This window comes from Scylla paramamosain, chromosome 13 (genome assembly GCF_035594125.1).
Source record: "Scylla paramamosain isolate STU-SP2022 chromosome 13, ASM3559412v1, whole genome shotgun sequence".
Taxonomy (NCBI): Eukaryota; Metazoa; Arthropoda; class Malacostraca; order Decapoda; family Portunidae; genus Scylla; species Scylla paramamosain.
This window is the reverse complement of record NC_087163.1, coordinates 957,750-976,827: the sequence shown is the minus strand read 5'-3', so window position 1 is coordinate 976,827 and position 19,078 is coordinate 957,750. Positions and strand designations below refer to the sequence as shown.

The following is a 19,078-nucleotide window of genomic DNA, read 5'->3' as shown; positions in this document are numbered from 1 at the left end:
TTGGGTATTTTTCTTAACTTCTTTATTTTGGTAGTATAACATGTTTTTCTGGTTTAGAAAAATAATTATTTGCTTTAGAAGTGTTTTCGTGGCTTGTGTTGACTTGTGTCCAATTTTGTGTTGATTGACGAAAATGTGGGGTGTTTTTTTGACGCTATTTTGACAAACTTGGTTTTTTATTTCACGCTCTAATTACGTCTTTTGTATTTCTAAAAATTGCTTATGATTTTTAAATTGTTTTTTGGTTCCTGTTGAGAGGAATAAGTGGGTTTTAAAAATGGTTTATGGTCCTGTTAAAAGTTGTGATTATAACACTTTTTGTGTTATTGTGTCTCTATTTCAGCTTGTAACTAACTTTTTAATGCCTGAAAAAATAGTTTGTATGTTTTAAAGTGTTTTATCTTGTTGTTGAGTCAAAATAGGTGGACTTTCCAGTGGTTTTTAATCGTAATTAGGTTCCAACACTTGTTTTTTACACAATTTCGGTTTTATTTGTTTATTCTTGTTCCAGGTAACTTTTGATGGTGTAAGATGATAGTTCAGATTTTTTAAAATTTTTTACGTTCCTAAAAATTCAAATGCTGTGGAGTTTTCAATGATTTAAATGGTGCCGAATATTTCAACACTTTTTCCATATTTCATTTGGATATTTTTTAAATACTACTCAAGCTGGAGCTGTTATAATATTGTGGATATTTTTTAAAGTATTTGTCAAGTCAGAATATATAAGGGATTCCAGCCTAGCTCCATTTTTTCGAGGGGTCAATTTCGAAATGAAATCCGTTACGGTACGTAAATTAGCCGTGACGTCACATCCGCCATGATGGACCCGGGCCCTTGATCGGCTCCGCTGTCTCCTCGGTAATAATTATCGTATTTTGCAGTGTTTTCCTGGTGTTTCCACGTGTTTCTAAACTCAGACGTGTAGATAAGAGTAGAATGAGTAAGAAAATAAGAGAAATAGAGGAGGAAGAGGAAGGGAGAAGGAATAGAGGAGGTGGTAAAACAGAAAAATGATAAGAAAACAATATTTAGCTTAATTTTCCCTGCTGCCCTGTCTGTCTTGGTAGTATTTGTCTTCCCTGACAGTGCTTCCAGTTTATTTGGTGTGTTTAAGAGGTGTTGGAGTGTGTCTGGAGGTGTTTAGGGAGTGTTGCAGTGTGTCTGGAGGTGTTGAAAGGGTGTTGAAGTGTGTGTTTTAGGGATTTGGTGATGTTTGAGTCAATATTTAGCGTTCCTGGTGTGTTTTGGGGTGTCTTAGGCTTGTTTAGGAGTGCTTTAAGTGTGTTTTGGACTGTTTTCAATGTTTTGTGATGTTTCAAGTGTATTTTAGGATGTTATGGACGAGTTTGGGTGTGTTTTGTGTGGATACCGGGGAATTTTGGGTGCGTTTGTGGGTATTTTAGGTCAGTCTGGTTGTTTTGGGGTGTTCTAAGTGTGTTTTGGGCCGTTTTCAGTGTTTGGGATGTTTTAAGTGTGTTTTAGGATGTTATGGATGAGTTTGAGTGTGTTTTGGGTAGGTACGGTGTGTTTTCGATGCGTTTTAAGTCAATTTGGTGAGTTTTGGAGTATTTTAAGTGTGTTTGGGGATATTTTGGTGCACTTTCGATGTGTTTAGGGTGTTTTTTGTGCGTTTAGGAGTGTTTAAGGTGTTTTAAGGTGTTTTAGTGTGATTGGAGTTGCTTTTGAGGTGTTTTGGTTATGTTAAAGGCATGTTGCAGATAAGTACTGGGTCTTTGAGGGTAGAAGTGGTGTGCTGGAGGTAAAATAAAAGGTTCTGGAGTGTTTTAGGGGGGACTGTGATAGTAGAAGCGTGTCAGGGGTGTTATAGCGTGTGTTGTGATGTATGAAGCTTCTAGATGCATGTGGGGGCGATGTCTGGGTCTGTACGAGGTGTTGTGGTGTTGGAGTCCTAGCAGGGGAAGGTACTGGAGGTTGTAGTGATGGGTAGAGGGTAAAAACAGAGGTACACTTTAGGTTAGGTAAGGTTAAGTGTTCATTGGTGTTGATTCAGTAATACAATTTTTTTTTTTTCAGATACAAATGTAGAGGGACGAAATAGAGAAGCAGGAAGACCACCACCACCACCACCACCATCACCAGCAGTGTGGAAGAAAGGTTAGACAAGCGAAGAAAGTTGGAAAATTAATAATTAAACGCTTGCTGTCTTTTATTATCTTGAGTATAAAATGGTTATATGACAATCTCTCTCTCTCTCTCTCTCTCTCTCTCTCTCTCTCTCTCTCTCTCTCTCAGTATTAGTAACCCTGTTGACAGAAGTGACATCCGCGTCTTCTTAGATGTAAACAAAGCGGTACTTTCCTTCCAGCTGGTGATAAAACTCTCTCTCGCTCTCCCTCACTCTCCCTCACTCTCCCACGCCACGGAAGCAGTGGAATAAAGCACAGGAGGAGGAAGTGAGAGGATAATGAAGTTTGGAAGTTTGTGATACGTAAGAAGGTTACATGTTGTGAGAGGAATATAGTGCTGTCTGTCTGTCTGTGTGTGTGTGTGTGTGTGTGTGTGTGTGTGTGTAAAGAAGAAAATGCTATATTATATCTACGTGTTTAAAAGTTTCTGTGAGGGAATGTGTGTGTGTGTGTGTGTGTGTGTGTGTGTGTGTGTGTGTGTGTGTGTGTGTGTGTGTGTGTGTGTGTGTGTGTGTAAAGAAGAAAATGCTATATTATATCTACGTGTTTAAAAGTTTCTGTGAGGGAATGTGTGTGTGTGTGTGTGTGTGTGTGTGTGTGTGTGTGTGTGTGTGTGTGTGTGTGAAGGAAGAAAGGGGTGGTGTTTACGGGTCTGTGATGAAAAAACGTGTGCTTTGTTTTGTAACCTTCAGAAAAAAATATTAAGAAAGTTTTTACAGTGGGAAAATTTTGGTGGTGAGAGAGAAAATGACTAAAATATTACCTCAAATTTAACCTAACGTGGTTGAGCTTCTCACTCCTCAGCTGCCACTAAGCAAACCAAGCCTAACCCAAAGAAGCCTACCCTAACTTCTGTCTGGTGCTTCCTCCTCCCCAAGACTGGCTATCTCGTTTCTTAATCCCAAGCTGGCCTAACCAAACTTTATCTAATGTAACCTAAGCAATTCTAACCTAGCCAAATCTTACCTAAGCAAGCCTAACCTAGCCAAGCCTTACCTAACCTAACCTAACCTAACCTAACCTAGCCTAACCTAACCTAATCTACATCCTCTTCCCACGGCCTCACTTAACCAAACCTAACGTAACTTTCAGAGCAATGGCAACCCTCCGATCCGGCAAGCAAGTTGGCGGCAGCGATGGCGGTGGCGGCAGCAGTGGTGGTGAGGTGGACAGCAGGGACAGAGGGGCACTACAGGCTGCGGACATCAAGGAGAAGGTGAGCAGTGTGTTGTGTTGGTGTGTGTTGCTAAGTTGAGATGCAATATTTGTCACTCAACACTCATGGAACACTGCCTCCATGCACAAGTGTGTCGGGAAAATTATTTAAAGTCGTAAAAATGTTCTTGTTTTACTTTATTTATTTATTTATTCATTTTGTTTTATTTTTTGTATATATAGGAGGGACACTGTTTAAAGGCAACAAAATACTATAAGAAAAAAATACTGAGAGAAAATAATAGATAAAAAAGACCTCACTTAACCTAACCTAACTTAACCTAACTTAACATATGCTAACGTAACCTAACCTAACATATGCTAACTTAACCTAACCTAACCTAACTTAACCTAACCTAACCTAACCTAACATATGCTAATTTAACCTAACCTAACCTAACTTAACTTAACCTAACCTAACCTAACTTCTTTTAACCTAACCTAACTTAACCTAACTTAACCTAACCTAACCTAACTTAACCTAACCTAACATATGTTAACTTAACCTAACCTAACCTAACCCAACCTAACCTAACTTAACCTAACCTAACCTAACATATGCTAACTTACCCTTACCTAACATATGCTAACCTAACCTAACTTAACCTAACCTAACCTAACCTCACATAACCTAACCGAACCTAACACCCGCAGAGGAACGCACGGACAAGCAAGGTGGTATTCGGCAGTCTGATCCTGGACCTGCTCGGCTTCACGGTGGTGCTGGCTCTGTTTCCTGCTCTCCTCGACTATTATTCCAAGCACGACTCCAGCAGCTTGTATTCCTCTCTGCTCTCCTGTGTCACGTATTACCAGCACATCATCGGCGTCCCTGCGAGGTTCCACTCTGTCTTGTTTGGTGGTATGTGGGTTTGTTGTGTTTTGTATTGGTTTATATATTTTCAGTTTGTTTTTATTATTATTTTTTTTTTCAATTTTTTTTTATCCTATTATCTATTTATTTATTTTTGTTTGTTTGTTTGTTTGTAGGGTGTACCATGTATTTTTTAAGGTTTGTATTGAGGCTGCTCACTCATACAGTACAAATTTAGCTGCAACATGGGTGATCTGAACTAAGCTGGTCATCCTCTCTCTATACCTGTTCTTTTATTCACTTTTCTTCATCCTTTGCTTACCAGTCTGTAAATGAGAAACAGGAATGGAGGTAGAAATACCATCCTTTCATATTTTCCTTTGAAAGATTACCTTGAAGTCATGTTGTGTCTTTAGTAGTAGTGGTTGTGACCTAATGACCAAGTGGGTTATACTGATGCAACTTTTAGATACATTTAGAAAGAAAAAAAATTGATGTGGTTTGGTTGTAATAAGTGGTAATTCCTTTTTTTTCCTGACAGAAATTGAATTGGGATGACCTTGCTCAAAAGAAAGTACCTGCTCCCTTTGTACCAAGAATCAGTACTGAGTTAGATGTTAGTAATTTTTCTGAAGAGTTCACTGCAATGATACCACAGGATTCTCCAGCAATCGTTCCTCCAGATGTTGAGAAAATGTTCAATGTAAGTACCCAAATAAGACTTAATTGTATATGTATATGTATGAATGTATGTATGTATTTATATGAGTGTGTGTACTCTTCCAAAGATAGTATTGTTACATTATTATTTCAGGGCTACTCCTACGTTGCTCCATCAATTCTCTTCACTGACAGTGTCATCAGCGACAGCAGCAGCCTTTTCAAGATGTCACCAGACAGAAGACCTTCCACAACCAACCTATTATTGGCTTGTAGCTTTAAGGTTAGTACCCACTTTCTATTCTGCTGTTGCTGATTTACTTGCTAATTTTAATTCTTCACTATTAACTCTGACTGCTGCTGCTGCTGTTTGCTACATCTTTCCTTAACCACTAATCACTTTGAGACATTTTTACTTGTTCTACAGCCATCTCTAATCTTTAAACTGGGTACAAATTGCAAAATCCATTCTTTTTAATCCCCTTCTTTCACGTAGATGATTATTATAAAGATTTCATGCATTACTTCTGGTGCTGTAAATTGGTTTGTATCAGTGAAAGCATTAAAACATACTTGAATTTTTGGTGAATTGTCTCAGCGTGATTTTGACAGTAAAGGTAAATAAATTGTCATAGTAGTAGCAGTAGTAATAATATAAGTATGCATGGCTGATGTCTTCCCCTGTGAGGGATAGATTCAGATTCAGATTCAGATTCTTTATTCCACGAAAGTGGTTATTAAGTACATTATATTTCACATAGCTTTACATAAATAAGGAGGTCATAAAACTAAACTGTAGATTGAAATATCTTAGTATACTACTAAATGATTAAATTGCAGAATGTTGTCATCAAAAAATATTAAGAGTATAAAATAATCATGGTAACTAAAATAGTATTTCTACACTAAAGTGCAATGTCTACCTCTAAGTAAAATAAAATACATGAATGTCCTTAAAATTATGTTTAAATGATAATAAGACCATAAAATGCTGGATAAAATATGGGTGTAAAGCTTCATCACTGTGCGTTTTCTAACATATGTCTAAAATATTTATATAATATTTGCAGATTGGAAATGTTTCCTGAGGTTAGTCTTAAAACTGTTTAGATTTTGAGACAGGGTGATGGTGGATGGGAGTTGGTTCCACAACTTAGGACCCAACACAGTGAGGTCCCTGGCACCGCTGTCTGTTCTGGTCCGGGGAACATGCAAGTTGTTTCTTTGTCTAGTTTTACTGTTTGTCACATCATTTACAGTATTAAAAGATAAAAAGGATAGAAAGCCATCAGGATAACATCTTCGCAAATGTCAAACATATGTTTCTCCTTAACCCTGAGCCATTTAAGTTCTTTAAGGAAAGGTGATGCACGGTCATATTTCCTGCCACCTCCCACTGCTACTTTAGCTGCAAAGTTTTGAAGTTTTTGGGCCTTACACAGAAGAGTTTCGTTTGTTGATCCCCACACTTGAATGCAGTAATATATTGTGCTTAATGCAAGTGATTGAGTAACAAGAATTCGTGTGGGTTTATCAAAACATTTACTAATTCGATTTATATACATTAATATGCCTGTCACCTTCTTCTGTAACTCATTTAAATGAACATCAAACAACATATATTTATCAAAATACACTCCTAAATTCTTAACATGATAACTTGAAAGTATGTTCTCTCCATCAAAATGTATGGTAGTGTCAGGAGGAATCTTAGCTAGGAGTTGGCGATTGCCTAGGAAAATACATTGCGTTTTACTTGGATTTAAAAGTAGGCCATTACTCAGAAAATAGCGTTTACATTGTCTTAGAGTTGTTTCAGCATCATTAATGAGTTGATGGATGTTGTTAACTGTGCCTTCGTGTAATATTTGAGTATCATCCGCGTATTGCACTATGAAACCATTAACGTGCTCTGACAGATCATTTACATAAATGCCGAACAATAGCGGGCCAAGAATTGAGCCTTGTGGGACTCCATAGTTCACTTTCTGGTCTTTAGATATTGCCCCATTCAAGCGGACAGACATGGTTCTGTTGGTCAAATAATTATCTAGACCTTTCCTTGTTGCTTGTTCAACTGCATGATGTCTTTAACACACACTTCTCTACCCCATCCAAGTACTACCATCCAAGTAGCTTTCCTCACCTATCACTACTTTCAACTTCACTCACTCTTTCTTTTGGAGATGTCATTGATATGAAATCGTTTTGACACAAAATGATTTAAGTAACAATTAGTTTAAGATCATATTATTTTCTTTTCCTTGCATTTAATCATTGTATGCCTGTATCTAATTCATGTTGGTTTCACAGGCACACACCTACATTGTGATGGAGCTCCATGGAGGTGGAGAGCTGGCTGCTTCAGAGGATCAGGAAACACGAGAGGTTCACAGAGGCTCGCCTCGGGCTTCGGTCGTCGTGAGGAACCTGGTGTGAGCAGTTCACTACGTGCACAGGAAAGGCATCAGTGTTCACGGAGACCAGACAGGGGTGAAGAGTTAGGAGAGGGAGAAGAAATATGTTGGGAATTAATGGAATGGGAGGGAATAAAAATAGAAAAGTGGTTGGTGTTGAGGATAGACAGAAAAGAAAAGAAAGGGAAGGTGAAAAAAAGGAAGTTTTTTTGCATTGATTTTCCATCTGCTTATTTTAAAGAATTTATTGCATGGAATATTATTGATCTCCATCATTTGTATGGCCTTTATAATAAAAAGTATGAATTTATTCCATTCAGATATTATCCTTCTCCGAGGCCATTCTAATCTAATTATCTTTTCACGGAATCTCTTGCTCAAGGATTCTTCTGAAGATTCAGTTATTAAGATTGTGGATTTTGGATTTGCACATTTGATGCCTGACAAGGAAAAGGATGGCAGCACGAAGACACCGTGCTTCACTGTTCACTATGCAGCGCCTCTGTTACATCCTGTTATTCACAGGTACAGGTTATAAAGTGGGTGTTGTTGTGCCCTGCAACCAGAGATGTGGCCATTTCCTGTATGTGTTCCACCATGGCATTCACCAGCAGTACCACACCATAGAGTGTTGTTTCTTCCTTACACAGACCACCTAAACAACATTCACAAGCTTAAACATTAGCAGTGAGTGCTTCTTTCTGTTTAAGTCCTGTTTGTTACTCCTCAAAACCTTGAAACAGTGCCAAAAGCCTCCTATCTTCATGGTACCGCTTGAACATTCATGCACTGGTTGAGTATCTTGTGTGTAATTTTATGATGAAAGGTTTTTAATGCAGGGACAGTTGTTTATAGGGATTTTTACATTATTTTTAGTGTACAACCATCCAAAAGGCATTTAGCTCAGTGTTAGTGCAACAACCACACAGTACTGAATGTAGGGTTTCCTGTTTCATTAGAGATTTCTCTGCAGTGGTGTTTTCAATACAAGGAGTGTTTTCTATAGTTATTTTCTTTATTTTGAGGGCTTGCTATATCCTGCACAACTCTAAAAATACATCAAATTAACCTCCCACCAAAGCACAATACAGACACTTCCATTGGCTGTAACATTACTGCTAATACTGCAACATTCTTCCTGAGGGGAACCACACACATTAACAATAACACATGTTACAAAAAACTACACCAAACATATTAAGCTCAACATTTTTGTATAATAATTTTTATAAACATGAATGACCAAAAATGGTTCTAGGATAAAAGAGGAAAAAAATGACAGAACACTACAGCATAACAGTACAAATGGCAGGTGTGTCTCTTTTCTCTTATTCCTTATTTGCAAGGATTAAAGCTGTTACCTTAGAGATCACAAGAAGTGGGACGGTACAGTTCGCTAAGCTGCCGGTACACGTAGGATGGTGCAGTACCTCGACTGAAATAAAAGAGATTTAAATGGTCAGCAGCCATTATTTAAAGCTAAGTGAGTAGATGTGCAAGATAAACAGGGTACAGTAAAATCCCTCTTGTCCGGCATCAACGGGACCGCCGACGTGCCGGACACTTGAATAGAAGTGAAATTATGTCCACGATGACCACCCTACACTCACGCATCTTACCACAACAATGATGATCAGCTGATCTGATCAGCTGCTTAAGTGTAAGCACAACACACTTCCTTTTTTCTACAACTTTAGGCGTGATGAAGGCGTCGGGCGATAAACAGTGCACACGCGGGACTGAGTCACTGAGTAAACACAGTGCAGTGGGCTGCGGGTGGCGCGAAGCAGTGCGCTGTGGTGGCAAGGGGACGGAGTATGCCTCGCGTGGGAATTTTAATTGATTTTGTGAGCACACGTTGATTTTTTATTGATTTTAAGGCTCGGGGAAAAATGTGCCGGATACTTGAAGCTGCCGGATACTGGAATGCCGGATGAGAGGGATTTTACTGTATAATAAATTGACTAAGTTGTTTATCTCACTCATAAGTAAAACATAAAGGCCTTTCATTTGATGCATTTAGGATCAGAAGTTTTACTGGGAGATGAAGTACAGTGCTAAATAACAGTTTGTGCATAAACCTGACAAATACTGATGTCTCCTGAGGTCAGCCCAGGCCCAACAAGGAAAGCAAATAAAAAAATGAAATGAACCCCCAACATCACACCTTGAAAGGACCACACAGTCATATGAACAACACAAACTCACTTGTTAGTTATGAAACCAGTGACATTTTCTGGAGGAACGTAATCTAGCTGAGTCAGCGCAGTATTTACAGACGGCCAAAACTTTGTTCCCTCTGGGATAATAGAAGTGGTGGTTTGGTGGCTTATTTCTTCACAGCCCATCAAGCTAAATTTGTATGTGGGAGTGCACACATACAGCTGAAAATGAAGATTTGTGACAATAAGCAAAATGCACAATTCATGCCATGATTTTCAATATTATATAGGTACTGATCTGATAGTATCTAGCTCCACATGAGACAACAGGTTGAGGTTTGAGAAAGGACCATCCAACACTCAACACGAGGAATGTATATCCACCTACATGAAATAAACATGTGGAAAAGGAATGTATCAAAAACTGGAATCAAGAATTTCTGTGAGAATAAAATGGTATGTACTTTTGTGATACCTTCCCTGTTCAATTTGCAACAGTAAATATGTTTCAAATACTGCCCCACTGAAAGAGGTATCAGGATAATGACTAACAAATAAAACTTACTGGAACAGAATAAAACTTTGGTGGTGAGGCAAGAGAGGCTGCACCAACAAAGGTCTCAATGCCTCCGTTGGTCACCACCGTCTCGGTGCCAACGATGACCTTTGATGACCTTGTTGACACGTGACATGATGGGGAACACTGCAGAGTCTTGAATTAATGTTGTCTCAATTCCAGCAGTACATAAAGCTTTTGCCACTGGGTGACCCTGCACAAGTAAAAGATGTATTGAGAACATAAGAACATAATAAAATAAAGGAAGCTGCAAGAAGCCATCACCCCTACATGTGGCAGTCAGTCCCTGTGTTATGTATTGTGCACATCAGACACGATGACGTGAAAGAGACGCATAAAACACCTTACATCATATTTAGGGGCACGTTCGGCAACAATAACGTGAAATTTCCTTTGTGTGGCTGCCTTGGTCAGGAAGGCCAAGACCAGTGGACACATTGCACACGTCACAATGACCTCATCATTGTGAATCTTGCTTACACCTTGGGCAGCTATCTATTCTTGGCTGAAATAAAAGGAATCAATATAATACTGGTAACAAACAACGTCAATGTCCCAAATGTCAGTGTAATCTTTACTCTACCTTTGTTCAACCTCAGCTTTCTGTTCACCAATGGCCTCAAGTACTCTGTCCTGCAGCTCTGGAATAACCTCCGTGCATTTTGGGAGATCTCCACATGCAGGGTGAGTCTACTAGCATGGACTGTGAGAGGCTTGGGTACTCCACACCTTGCTTCTCTCCACGTGGTGTGTTGTGTTCATCAATTACTATCTGCGTGAAGAAGAAAAATAACTTAAATAAATAAATGAGATACACACACACACACACACACACACACGAGGACAGACAGGCAAAATACGGAGAGAGAGAGAGAGAGAGAGAGAGAGAGAGAGAGAGAGAGAGAGAGAGAGAGGCTGTACTTAAGCAATTATATCTTTCCACACACACACACACACACACACACACACACGCACACGAACGTTTCCCTAAGGGCGTTACATCACTGTGTGTGTGTGTTCTATATCTCTAGGGCGGAATCTTTCAAGAGAGAGAGAGAGAGAGAGAGAGAGATGAGGAAACAAGGAAGAGAATGAAAAATAAATAAAAAAAGCAAGAATAATGATGATAACAACAACAATAAAAGGAGGTGTTTTTTTTTTTTTATGGGATACTTATGTGAATTGAAATACGCCTAAATGTTTACGTTCTTGAGAGAAAACGGAGGTCAGTTTTTTATTTTTATGGGATACTTATGTGAATTGAAATACGCTCAGTTATTTGTACATCACTGCTTCACAGACATCTCCAGCACGTGTTCCCTTTGAGTAGCACCAAACCCACCAACACCCACACATTGGTAAGCCTTCTAAGCACATACTAGTTTACATTGGCGCAGATATATTAAAAAGATTAATCACAAAAGACTAATTAAAAACATATATTCAGTACATGCAGGTGGGCTCTCCTTGACACACAGAGAAAGGCTGGTAATTCTCTGTTGATCATTAGCTACAGTATGGAAGCCTCTGTTATACTTCGATATCTCTGTGAAGTATTGTTGTTTTTTAACGTCAAATGGTAAATATTTAATAATGATAAGGTAAGATATAACAGTATTAAGCCAAGCCTTTAATTCACACAAGCTTTTCAATGATTGCACATTACGCCACACAAGGGACGAGACATTGCAGTGTAAGCAACGACCAGTTTGAATTTGGCGCTTCAATCAGTAAACGTCTACATACTTTGACAATTACAGTGATAATGGCCTGAGATTTATTTTTACACGCTTATAATTCTTTATATTTAATTTTCTATTAGTTTAGTATAATATAAAAGAAGTTGGTGGTTGTTATTGAAAGGTAAAAGTGTGTTGTGGATAGGTTTGTGTCCGTACTGTGCAGAGCAGGCCAAGGGAGGACAACACAGCACCAGACGTGACACAGAAAGGCACTGTGTTCAAAGGGTGCCATAAACTGTGGCTTTATTTAATGTATTTTGGCAGAACAAGACAGTGACAGGGCCGTGGGTGCCTGCGTGTGCTGGTGCAAGCTTGGTGCCTGCCTGGAGGTGCCTACAGGGAGGTGCCTACAGGGCCACCAAGGCTAATATTGGTAAGAAACCTTCCCACCACTTGTCCAGCCAGCTAATTTGCACAGTCTGATGTAACAGGCGGTGACTGTGATAGTGTTGTTACCTGTCACCCACAACAACAACAACAACAACAACAACAACAACACAGGGCTGTCAGGTTTATTGTTAAGCCTGGTATTTCGTTTTTGCACCTCGTTAGCAATATATTGATGTGACGCAGCATTCCACGGTGCCACAAGCGCTCCAAGCCTCCACCACAAAACTCTTACTAATTAACCATGACAGGAATTAGAAAAACGTAAAAAAAAATCCACTTGCCTTATGTTATCAGCTGAGGTGGAGGCAGCCTTCCCCATTTATCCGCCAATATCTGCTTTATTTGTCACTTACTGTAAGCCTAACACGTCACTAAGTGGAGCCACATGACAAGGCTTTCATATCCGCTAGCTAGATATATCCGCCATTGCCTCATTTAGTTACGATGGAAGAATAACAGGCAAAATAGCGGCCGTCCTCTCCACTGGCAAGGGCCGCCATGATGCCTGGCTACCTGTTTGAATCTGTGGGTTCCAATATTTTTTGGGTATTTTTCTTAGCTTCTTTATTTTGGTAGTATAGCATGTTTTTATGGTTTAGAAAAATAATTATTTGCTTTAGAAGTGTTTTCGCTGCTTGTGTTGACTTGTGTCCAATTTTGTGTTGATTGACGAAAATGTGGGGTGTTTTTTTGACGCTATTTTGACAAACTTGGTTTTTTATTTCACGCTCTAATTACGTCTTTTGTATTTCTAAAAATTGCTTATGATTTTTAAATTGTTTTTTGGTTCCTGTTGAGAGGAATAAGTGGGTTTTAAAAATGGTTTATGGTCCTGTTAAAAGTTGTGATTATAACACTTTTTGTGTTATTGTGTCTCTATTTCAGCTTGTAACTAACTTTTTAATGCCTGAAAAAATAGTTTGTATGTTTTAAAGTGTTTTATCTTGTTGTTGAGTCAAAATAGGTGGACTTTCCAGTGGTTTTTAATCGTAATTAGGTTCCAACACTTGTTTTTTACACAATTTCGGTTTTATTTGTTTATTCTTGTTCCAGGTCACTTTTGATGGTGTAAGATGATAGTTCAGATTTTTTAAAATTTTTTACGTTCCTAAAAATTCAAATGCTGTGGAGTTTTCAATGATTTAAATGGTGCCGAATATTTCAACACTTTTTCCATATTTCATTTGGATATTTTTTAAATACTACTCAAGCTGGAGCTGTTATAATATTGTGGATATTTTTTAAAGTATTTGTCAAGTCAGAATATATAAGGGATTCCAGCCTAGCTCCATTTTTTCGAGGGGTCAATTTCGAAATGAAATCCGTTACGGTACGTAAATTAGCCGTGACGTCACATCCGCCATGATGGACCCGGGCCCTTGATCGGCTCCGCTGTCTCCTCGGTAATAATTATCGTATTTTGCAGTGTTTTCCTGGTGTTTCCACGTGTTTCTAAACTCAGACGTGTAGATAAGAGTAGAATGAGTAAGAAAATAAGAGAAATAGAGGAGGAAGAGGAAGGGAGAAGGAATAGAGGAGGTGGTAAAACAGAAAAATGATAAGAAAACAATATTTAGCTTAATTTTCCCTGCTGCCCTGTCTGTCTTGGTAGTATTTGTCTTCCCTGACAGTGCTTCCAGTTTATTTGGTGTGTTTAAGAGGTGTTGGAGTGTGTCTGGAGGTGTTTAGGGAGTGTTGCAGTGTGTCTGGAGGTGTTGAAAGGGTGTTGAAGTGTGTGTTTTAGGGATTTGGTGATGTTTGAGTCAATATTTAGCGTTCCTGGTGTGTTTTGGGGTGTCTTAGGCTTGTTTAGGAGTGCTTTAAGTGTGTTTTGGACTGTTTTCAATGTTTTGTGATGTTTCAAGTGTATTTTAGGATGTTATGGACGAGTTTGGGTGTGTTTTGTGTGGATACCGGGGAATTTTGGGTGCGTTTGTGAATATTTTAGGTCAGTGTGGGTGTTTTGGGGTGTTTTAAGTGTGTTTTGGGCCGTTTTCAGTGTTTTGGGATGTTTTAAGTGTGTTTTAGGATGTTATGGATGAGTTTGAGTGTGTTTTGGGTAGGTACGGTGTGTTTTCGATGCGTTTTAAGTCCATTTGGGTGAGTTTTGGAGTATTTTAAGTGTGTTTGGGGATATTTTGGTGCACTTTCGATGTGTTTAGGGTGTTTTTTGTGCGTTTAGGAGTGTTTAAGGTGTTTTAAGGTGTTTTAGTGTGATTGGAGTTGCTTTTGAGGTGTTTTGGTTATGTTAAAGGCATGTTGCAGATAAATACTGGGTCTTTGAGGGTAGAAGTGGTGTGCTGGAGGTAAAATAAAAGGTTCTGGAGTGTTTTAGGGGGGACTGTGATAGTAGAAGCGTGTCAGGGGTGTTATAGCGTGTGTTGTGATGTATGAAGCTTCTAGATGCATGTGGGGGCGATGTCTGGGTCTGTACGAGGTGTTGTGGTGTTGGAGTCCTAGCAGGGGAAGGTACTGGAGGTTGTAGTGATGGGTAGAGGGTAAAAACAGAGGTACACTTTAGGTTAGGTAAGGTTAAGTGTTCATTGGTGTTGATTCAGTAATACAATCTTTTTTTTTTCAGATACAAATGTAGAGGGACGAAATAGAGAAGCAGGAAGACCACCACCACCACCACCACCAGCAGTGTGGAAGAAAGGTTAGACAAGCGAAGAAAGTTGGAAAATTAATAATTAAACGCTTGCTGTCTTTTATTATCTTGAGTATAAAATGGTTATATGACAATCTCTCTCTCTCTCTCTCTCTCTCTCTCTCTCTCTCTCTCTCTCTCTCTCTCTCTCTCTCTCAGTATTAGTAACCCTGTTGACAGAAGTGACATCCGCGTCTTCTTAGATGTAAACAAAGCGGTACTTTCCTTCCAGCTGGTGATAAAACTCTCTCTCGCTCTCCCTCACTCTCCCTCACTCTCCCACGCCACGGAAGCAGTGGAATAAAGCACAGGAGGAGGAAGTGAGAGGATAATGAAGTTTGGAAGTTTGTGATACGTAAGAAGGTTACATGTTGTGAGAGGAATATAGTGCTGTCTGTCTGTGTGTGTGTGTGTGTGTGTGTGTGTGTGTGTGTGTGTGTGTAAAGAAGAAAATGCTATATTATATCTACGTGTTTAAAAGTTTCTATGAGGGAATGTGTGTGTGTGTGTGTGTGTGTGTGTGTGTGTGTGTGTGTGTGTGTGTGTGTGTGTGTGTGTGTGTGTGTGTGTGTGTGTGTGTGTGTGTGTGTGTGAAGGAAGAAAGGGGTGGTGTTTACGGGTCTGTGATGAAAAAACGTGTGCTTTGTTTTGTAACCTTCAGAAAAAAATATTAAGAAAGTTTTTACAGTGGGAAAATTTTGGTGGTGAGAGAGAAAATGACTAAAATATTACCTCAAATTTAACCTAACGTGGTTGAGCTTCTCACTCCTCAGCTGCCACTAAGCAAACCAAGCCTAACCCAAAGAAGCCTACCCTAACTTCTGTCTGGTGCTTCCTCCTCCCCAAGACTGGCTATCTCGTTTCTTAATCCCAAGCTGGCCTAACCAAACTTTATCTAATGTAACCTAAGCAATTCTAACCTAGCCAAATCTTACCTAAGCAAGCCTAACCTAGCCAAGCCTTACCTAACCTAACCTAGCCTAACCTAACCTAATCTACATCCTCTTCCCACGGCCTCACTTAACCAAACCTAACGTAACTTTCAGAGCAATGGCAACCCTCCGATCCGGCAAGCAAGTTGGCGGCAGCGATGGCGGTGGCGGCAGCAGTGGTGGTGAGGTGGACAGCAGGGACAGAGGGGCACTACAGGCTGCGGACATCAAGGAGAAGGTGAGCAGTGTGTTGTGTTGGTGTGTGTTGCTAAGTTGAGATGCAATATTTGTCACTCAACACTCATGGAACACTGCCTCCATGCACAAGTGTGTCGGGAAAATTATTTAAAGTCGTAAAAATGTTCTTGTTTTACTTTATTTATTTATTTATTCATTTTGTTTTATTTTTTGTATATATAGGAGGGACACTGTTTAAAGGCAACAAAATACTATAAGAAAAAAATACTGAGAGAAAATAATAGATAAAAAAGACCTCACTTAACCTAACCTAACTTAACCTAACTTAACATATGCTAACGTAACCTAACCTAACATATGCTAACTTAACCTAACCTAACTTAACCTAACCTAACCTAACCTAACATATGCTAATTTAACCTAACCTAACCTAACTTAACTTAACCTAACCTAACCTAACTTCTTTTAACCTAACCTAACTTAACCTAACTTAACCTAACCTAACCTAAATTAACCTAACCTAACATATGTTAACTTAACCTAACCTAACCTAACCCAACCTAACCTAACTTAACCTAACCTAACATATGCTAACTTACCCTTACCTAACATATGCTAACCTAACCTAACTTAACCTAACCTAACCTAACCTCACATAACCTAACCGAACCTAACACCCGCAGAGGAACGCACGGACAAGCAAGGTGGTATTCGGCAGTCTGATCCTGGACCTGCTTGGCTTCACGGCGGTGCTGGCTCTGTTTCCTGCTCTCCTCGACTATTATTCCAAGCACGACTCCAGCAGCTTGTATTCCTCTCTGCTCTCCTGTGTCACGTATTACCAGCACATCATCGGCGTCCCTGCGAGGTTCCACTCTGTCTTGTTTGGTGGTATGTGGGTTTGTTGTGTTTTGTATTGGTTTATATATTTTCAGTTTGTTTTTATTATTATTATTTTTTTCAATTTTTTTTTATCCTATTATCTATTTATTTATTTTTGTTTGTTTGTTTGTTTGTTTGTAGGGTGTACCATGTATTTTTTAAGGTTTGTATTGAGGCTGCTCACTCATACAGTACAAATTTAGCTGCAACATGGGTGATCTGAACTAAGCTGGTCATCCTCTCTCTATACCTGTTCTTTTATTCACTTTCCTTCATCCTTTGCTTACCAGTCTGTAAATGAGAAACAGGAATGGAGGTAGAAATACCATCCTTTCATATTTTCCTTTGAAAGATTACCTTGAAGTCATGTTGTGTCTTTAGTAGTAGTGGTTGTGACCTAATGACCAAGTGGGTTATACTGATGCAACTTTTAGATACATTTAGAAAGAAAAAAAATTGATGTGGTTTGGTTGTAATAAGTGGTAATTCCTTTTTTTTCCTGACAGAAATTGAATTGGGATGACCTTGCTCAAAAGAAAGTACCTGCTCCCTTTGTACCAAGAATCAGTACTGAGTTAGATGTTAGTAATTTTTCTGAAGAGTTCACTGCAATGATACCACAGGATTCTCCAGCAATCGTTCCTCCAGATGTTGAGAAAATGTTCAATGTAAGTACCCAAATAAGACTTAATTGTATATGTATATGTATGAATGTATGTATGTATTTATATGAGTGTGTGTACTCTTCCAAAGATAGTATTGTTACATTATTATTTCAGGGCTACTCCTACGTTGCTCCATCAATTCTCTTCACTGACAGTGTCATCAGCGACAGCAGCAGCCTTTTCAAGATGTCACCAGACAGAAGACCTTCCACAACCAACCTATTATTGGCTTGTAGCTTTAAGGTTAGTACCCACTTTCTATTCTGCTGTTGCTGATTTACTTGCTAATTTTAATTCTTCACTATTAACTCTTTGACTGCTGCTGCTGCTGTTTGCTACATCTTTCCTTAACCACTAATCACTTTGAGACATTTTTACTTGTTCTACAGCCATCTCTAATCTTTAAACTGGGTACAAATTGCAAAATCCATTCTTTTTAATCCCCTTCTTTCACGTAGATGATTATTATAAAGATTTCATGCATTACTTCTGGTGCTGTAAATTGGTTTGTATCAGTGAAAGCATTAAAACATACTTGAATTTTTGGTGAATTGTCTCAGCGTGATTTTGACAGTAAAGGTAAATAAATTGTCATAGTAGTAGCAGTAGTAATAATATAAGTATGCATGGCTGATGTCTTCCCCTGTGAGGGATAGATTCAGATTCAGATTCAGATTCTTTATTCCACGAAAGTGGTTATTAAGTACATTATATTTCACATAGCTTTACATAAATAAGGAGGTCATAAAACTAAACTGTAGATTGAAATATCTTAGTATACTACTAAATGATTAAATTGCAGAATGTTGTCATCAAAAAATATTAAGAGTATAAAATAATCATGGTAACTAAAATAGTATTTCTACACTAAAGTGCAATGTCTACCTCTAAGTAAAATAAAATACATGAATGTCCTTAAAATTATGTTTAAATGATAATAAGACCATAAAATGCTGGATAAAATATGGGTGTAAAGCTTCATCACTGTGCGTTTTCTAACATATGTCTAAAATATTTATATAATATTTGCAGATTGGAAATGTTTCCTGAGGTTAGTCTTATTTTCTTTTCCTTGCATTTAATCATTGTATGCCTGTATCTAATTCATGTTGGTTTCACAGGCACACACCTACATTGTGATGAAGCTCCTTGGAGGTGGAGAGCTGGCTGCTTCAGAGGATCAGGAAACACGAGAGGTTCACAGAGGCTCGCCTCGGGCTTCGGTCGTCGTGAGGAACCTGGTGTCAGCAGTTCACTATGTGCACAGGAAAGGCATCAGTGTTCACGGAGACCTAAAGCCAGACAGGGGTGAAGAGTTAGGAGAGGGAGAAGAAATATGTTGGGAATTAATGGAATGGGAGGGAATAAAAATAGAAAAGTGGTTGGTGTTGAGGATAGACAGAAAAGAAAAGAAAGGAAGGGTGAAAAAAAGGAAGTTTTTTTTGCATTGATTTTCCATCTGCTTATTTTAAAGAATTTATTGCATGGAATATTATTGATCTCCATCATTTGTATGGCCTTTATAATAAAAAGTATGAATTTATTCCATTCAGATATTATCCTTCTCCGAGGCCATTCTAATCTAATTATCTTTTCACGGAATCTCTTGTTCAAGGATTCTTCTGAA

The 19,078-nt window shown here is 38.7% G+C and overlaps 3 protein-coding genes across 3 annotated transcripts in view; 2 read left to right on the top strand and 1 right to left on the bottom strand.

Annotated features, from left to right (window-relative positions):
* LOC135106271 (translation initiation factor eIF2B subunit beta-like) overlaps nt 1-19,078 on the bottom strand; it is a 48,112-nt gene that overhangs the window by 15,870 nt on the left and 13,164 nt on the right. The window lies entirely within an intron of this gene.
* On the top strand, nt 840-7,566 carry LOC135106276 (ribosomal protein S6 kinase alpha-5-like). Its single transcript, XM_064015125.1, has 7 exons — nt 840-861; nt 2,038-2,118; nt 2,330-2,417; nt 3,243-3,366; nt 4,721-4,882; nt 4,994-5,122; nt 7,153-7,566. Exons 4-7 carry the CDS (start codon nt 3,247-3,249, stop codon nt 7,276-7,278), a joined length of 537 nt encoding a protein of 178 aa, XP_063871195.1. The 5' UTR covers nt 840-861; nt 2,038-2,118; nt 2,330-2,417; nt 3,243-3,246; the 3' UTR covers nt 7,279-7,566.
* LOC135106274 (ribosomal protein S6 kinase alpha-5-like) lies at nt 11,973-18,994 on the top strand. Its single transcript, XM_064015118.1, has 7 exons — nt 11,973-12,110; nt 14,709-14,783; nt 15,007-15,094; nt 15,821-15,944; nt 17,293-17,454; nt 17,566-17,694; nt 18,573-18,994. Exons 4-7 carry the CDS (start codon nt 15,825-15,827, stop codon nt 18,900-18,902), a joined length of 741 nt encoding a protein of 246 aa, XP_063871188.1. The 5' UTR covers nt 11,973-12,110; nt 14,709-14,783; nt 15,007-15,094; nt 15,821-15,824; the 3' UTR covers nt 18,903-18,994.

What these genes read in the sequence shown, in the direction of transcription:
- LOC135106276 (XM_064015125.1), top strand. Translation starts at nt 3,247, where the DNA reads ATGGCAACCCTCCGATCCGGCAAGCAAGTTGGCGGCAGCGATGGCGGT. An exon ending in CTGCGGACATCAAGGAGAAG is followed by an intron (nt 3,367 to 4,720) that starts GTGAGCAGTGTG and finishes TTTTCCTGACAG; the next exon opens with AAATTGAATTGGGATGACCT. An exon ending in TATTGGCTTGTAGCTTTAAG is followed by an intron (nt 5,123 to 7,152) that starts GTTAGTACCCAC and finishes TTGGTTTCACAG; the next exon opens with GCACACACCTACATTGTGAT.
- LOC135106274 (XM_064015118.1), top strand. Translation starts at nt 15,825, where the DNA reads ATGGCAACCCTCCGATCCGGCAAGCAAGTTGGCGGCAGCGATGGCGGT. An exon ending in CTGCGGACATCAAGGAGAAG is followed by an intron (nt 15,945 to 17,292) that starts GTGAGCAGTGTG and finishes TTTTCCTGACAG; the next exon opens with AAATTGAATTGGGATGACCT. An exon ending in TATTGGCTTGTAGCTTTAAG is followed by an intron (nt 17,695 to 18,572) that starts GTTAGTACCCAC and finishes TTGGTTTCACAG; the next exon opens with GCACACACCTACATTGTGAT.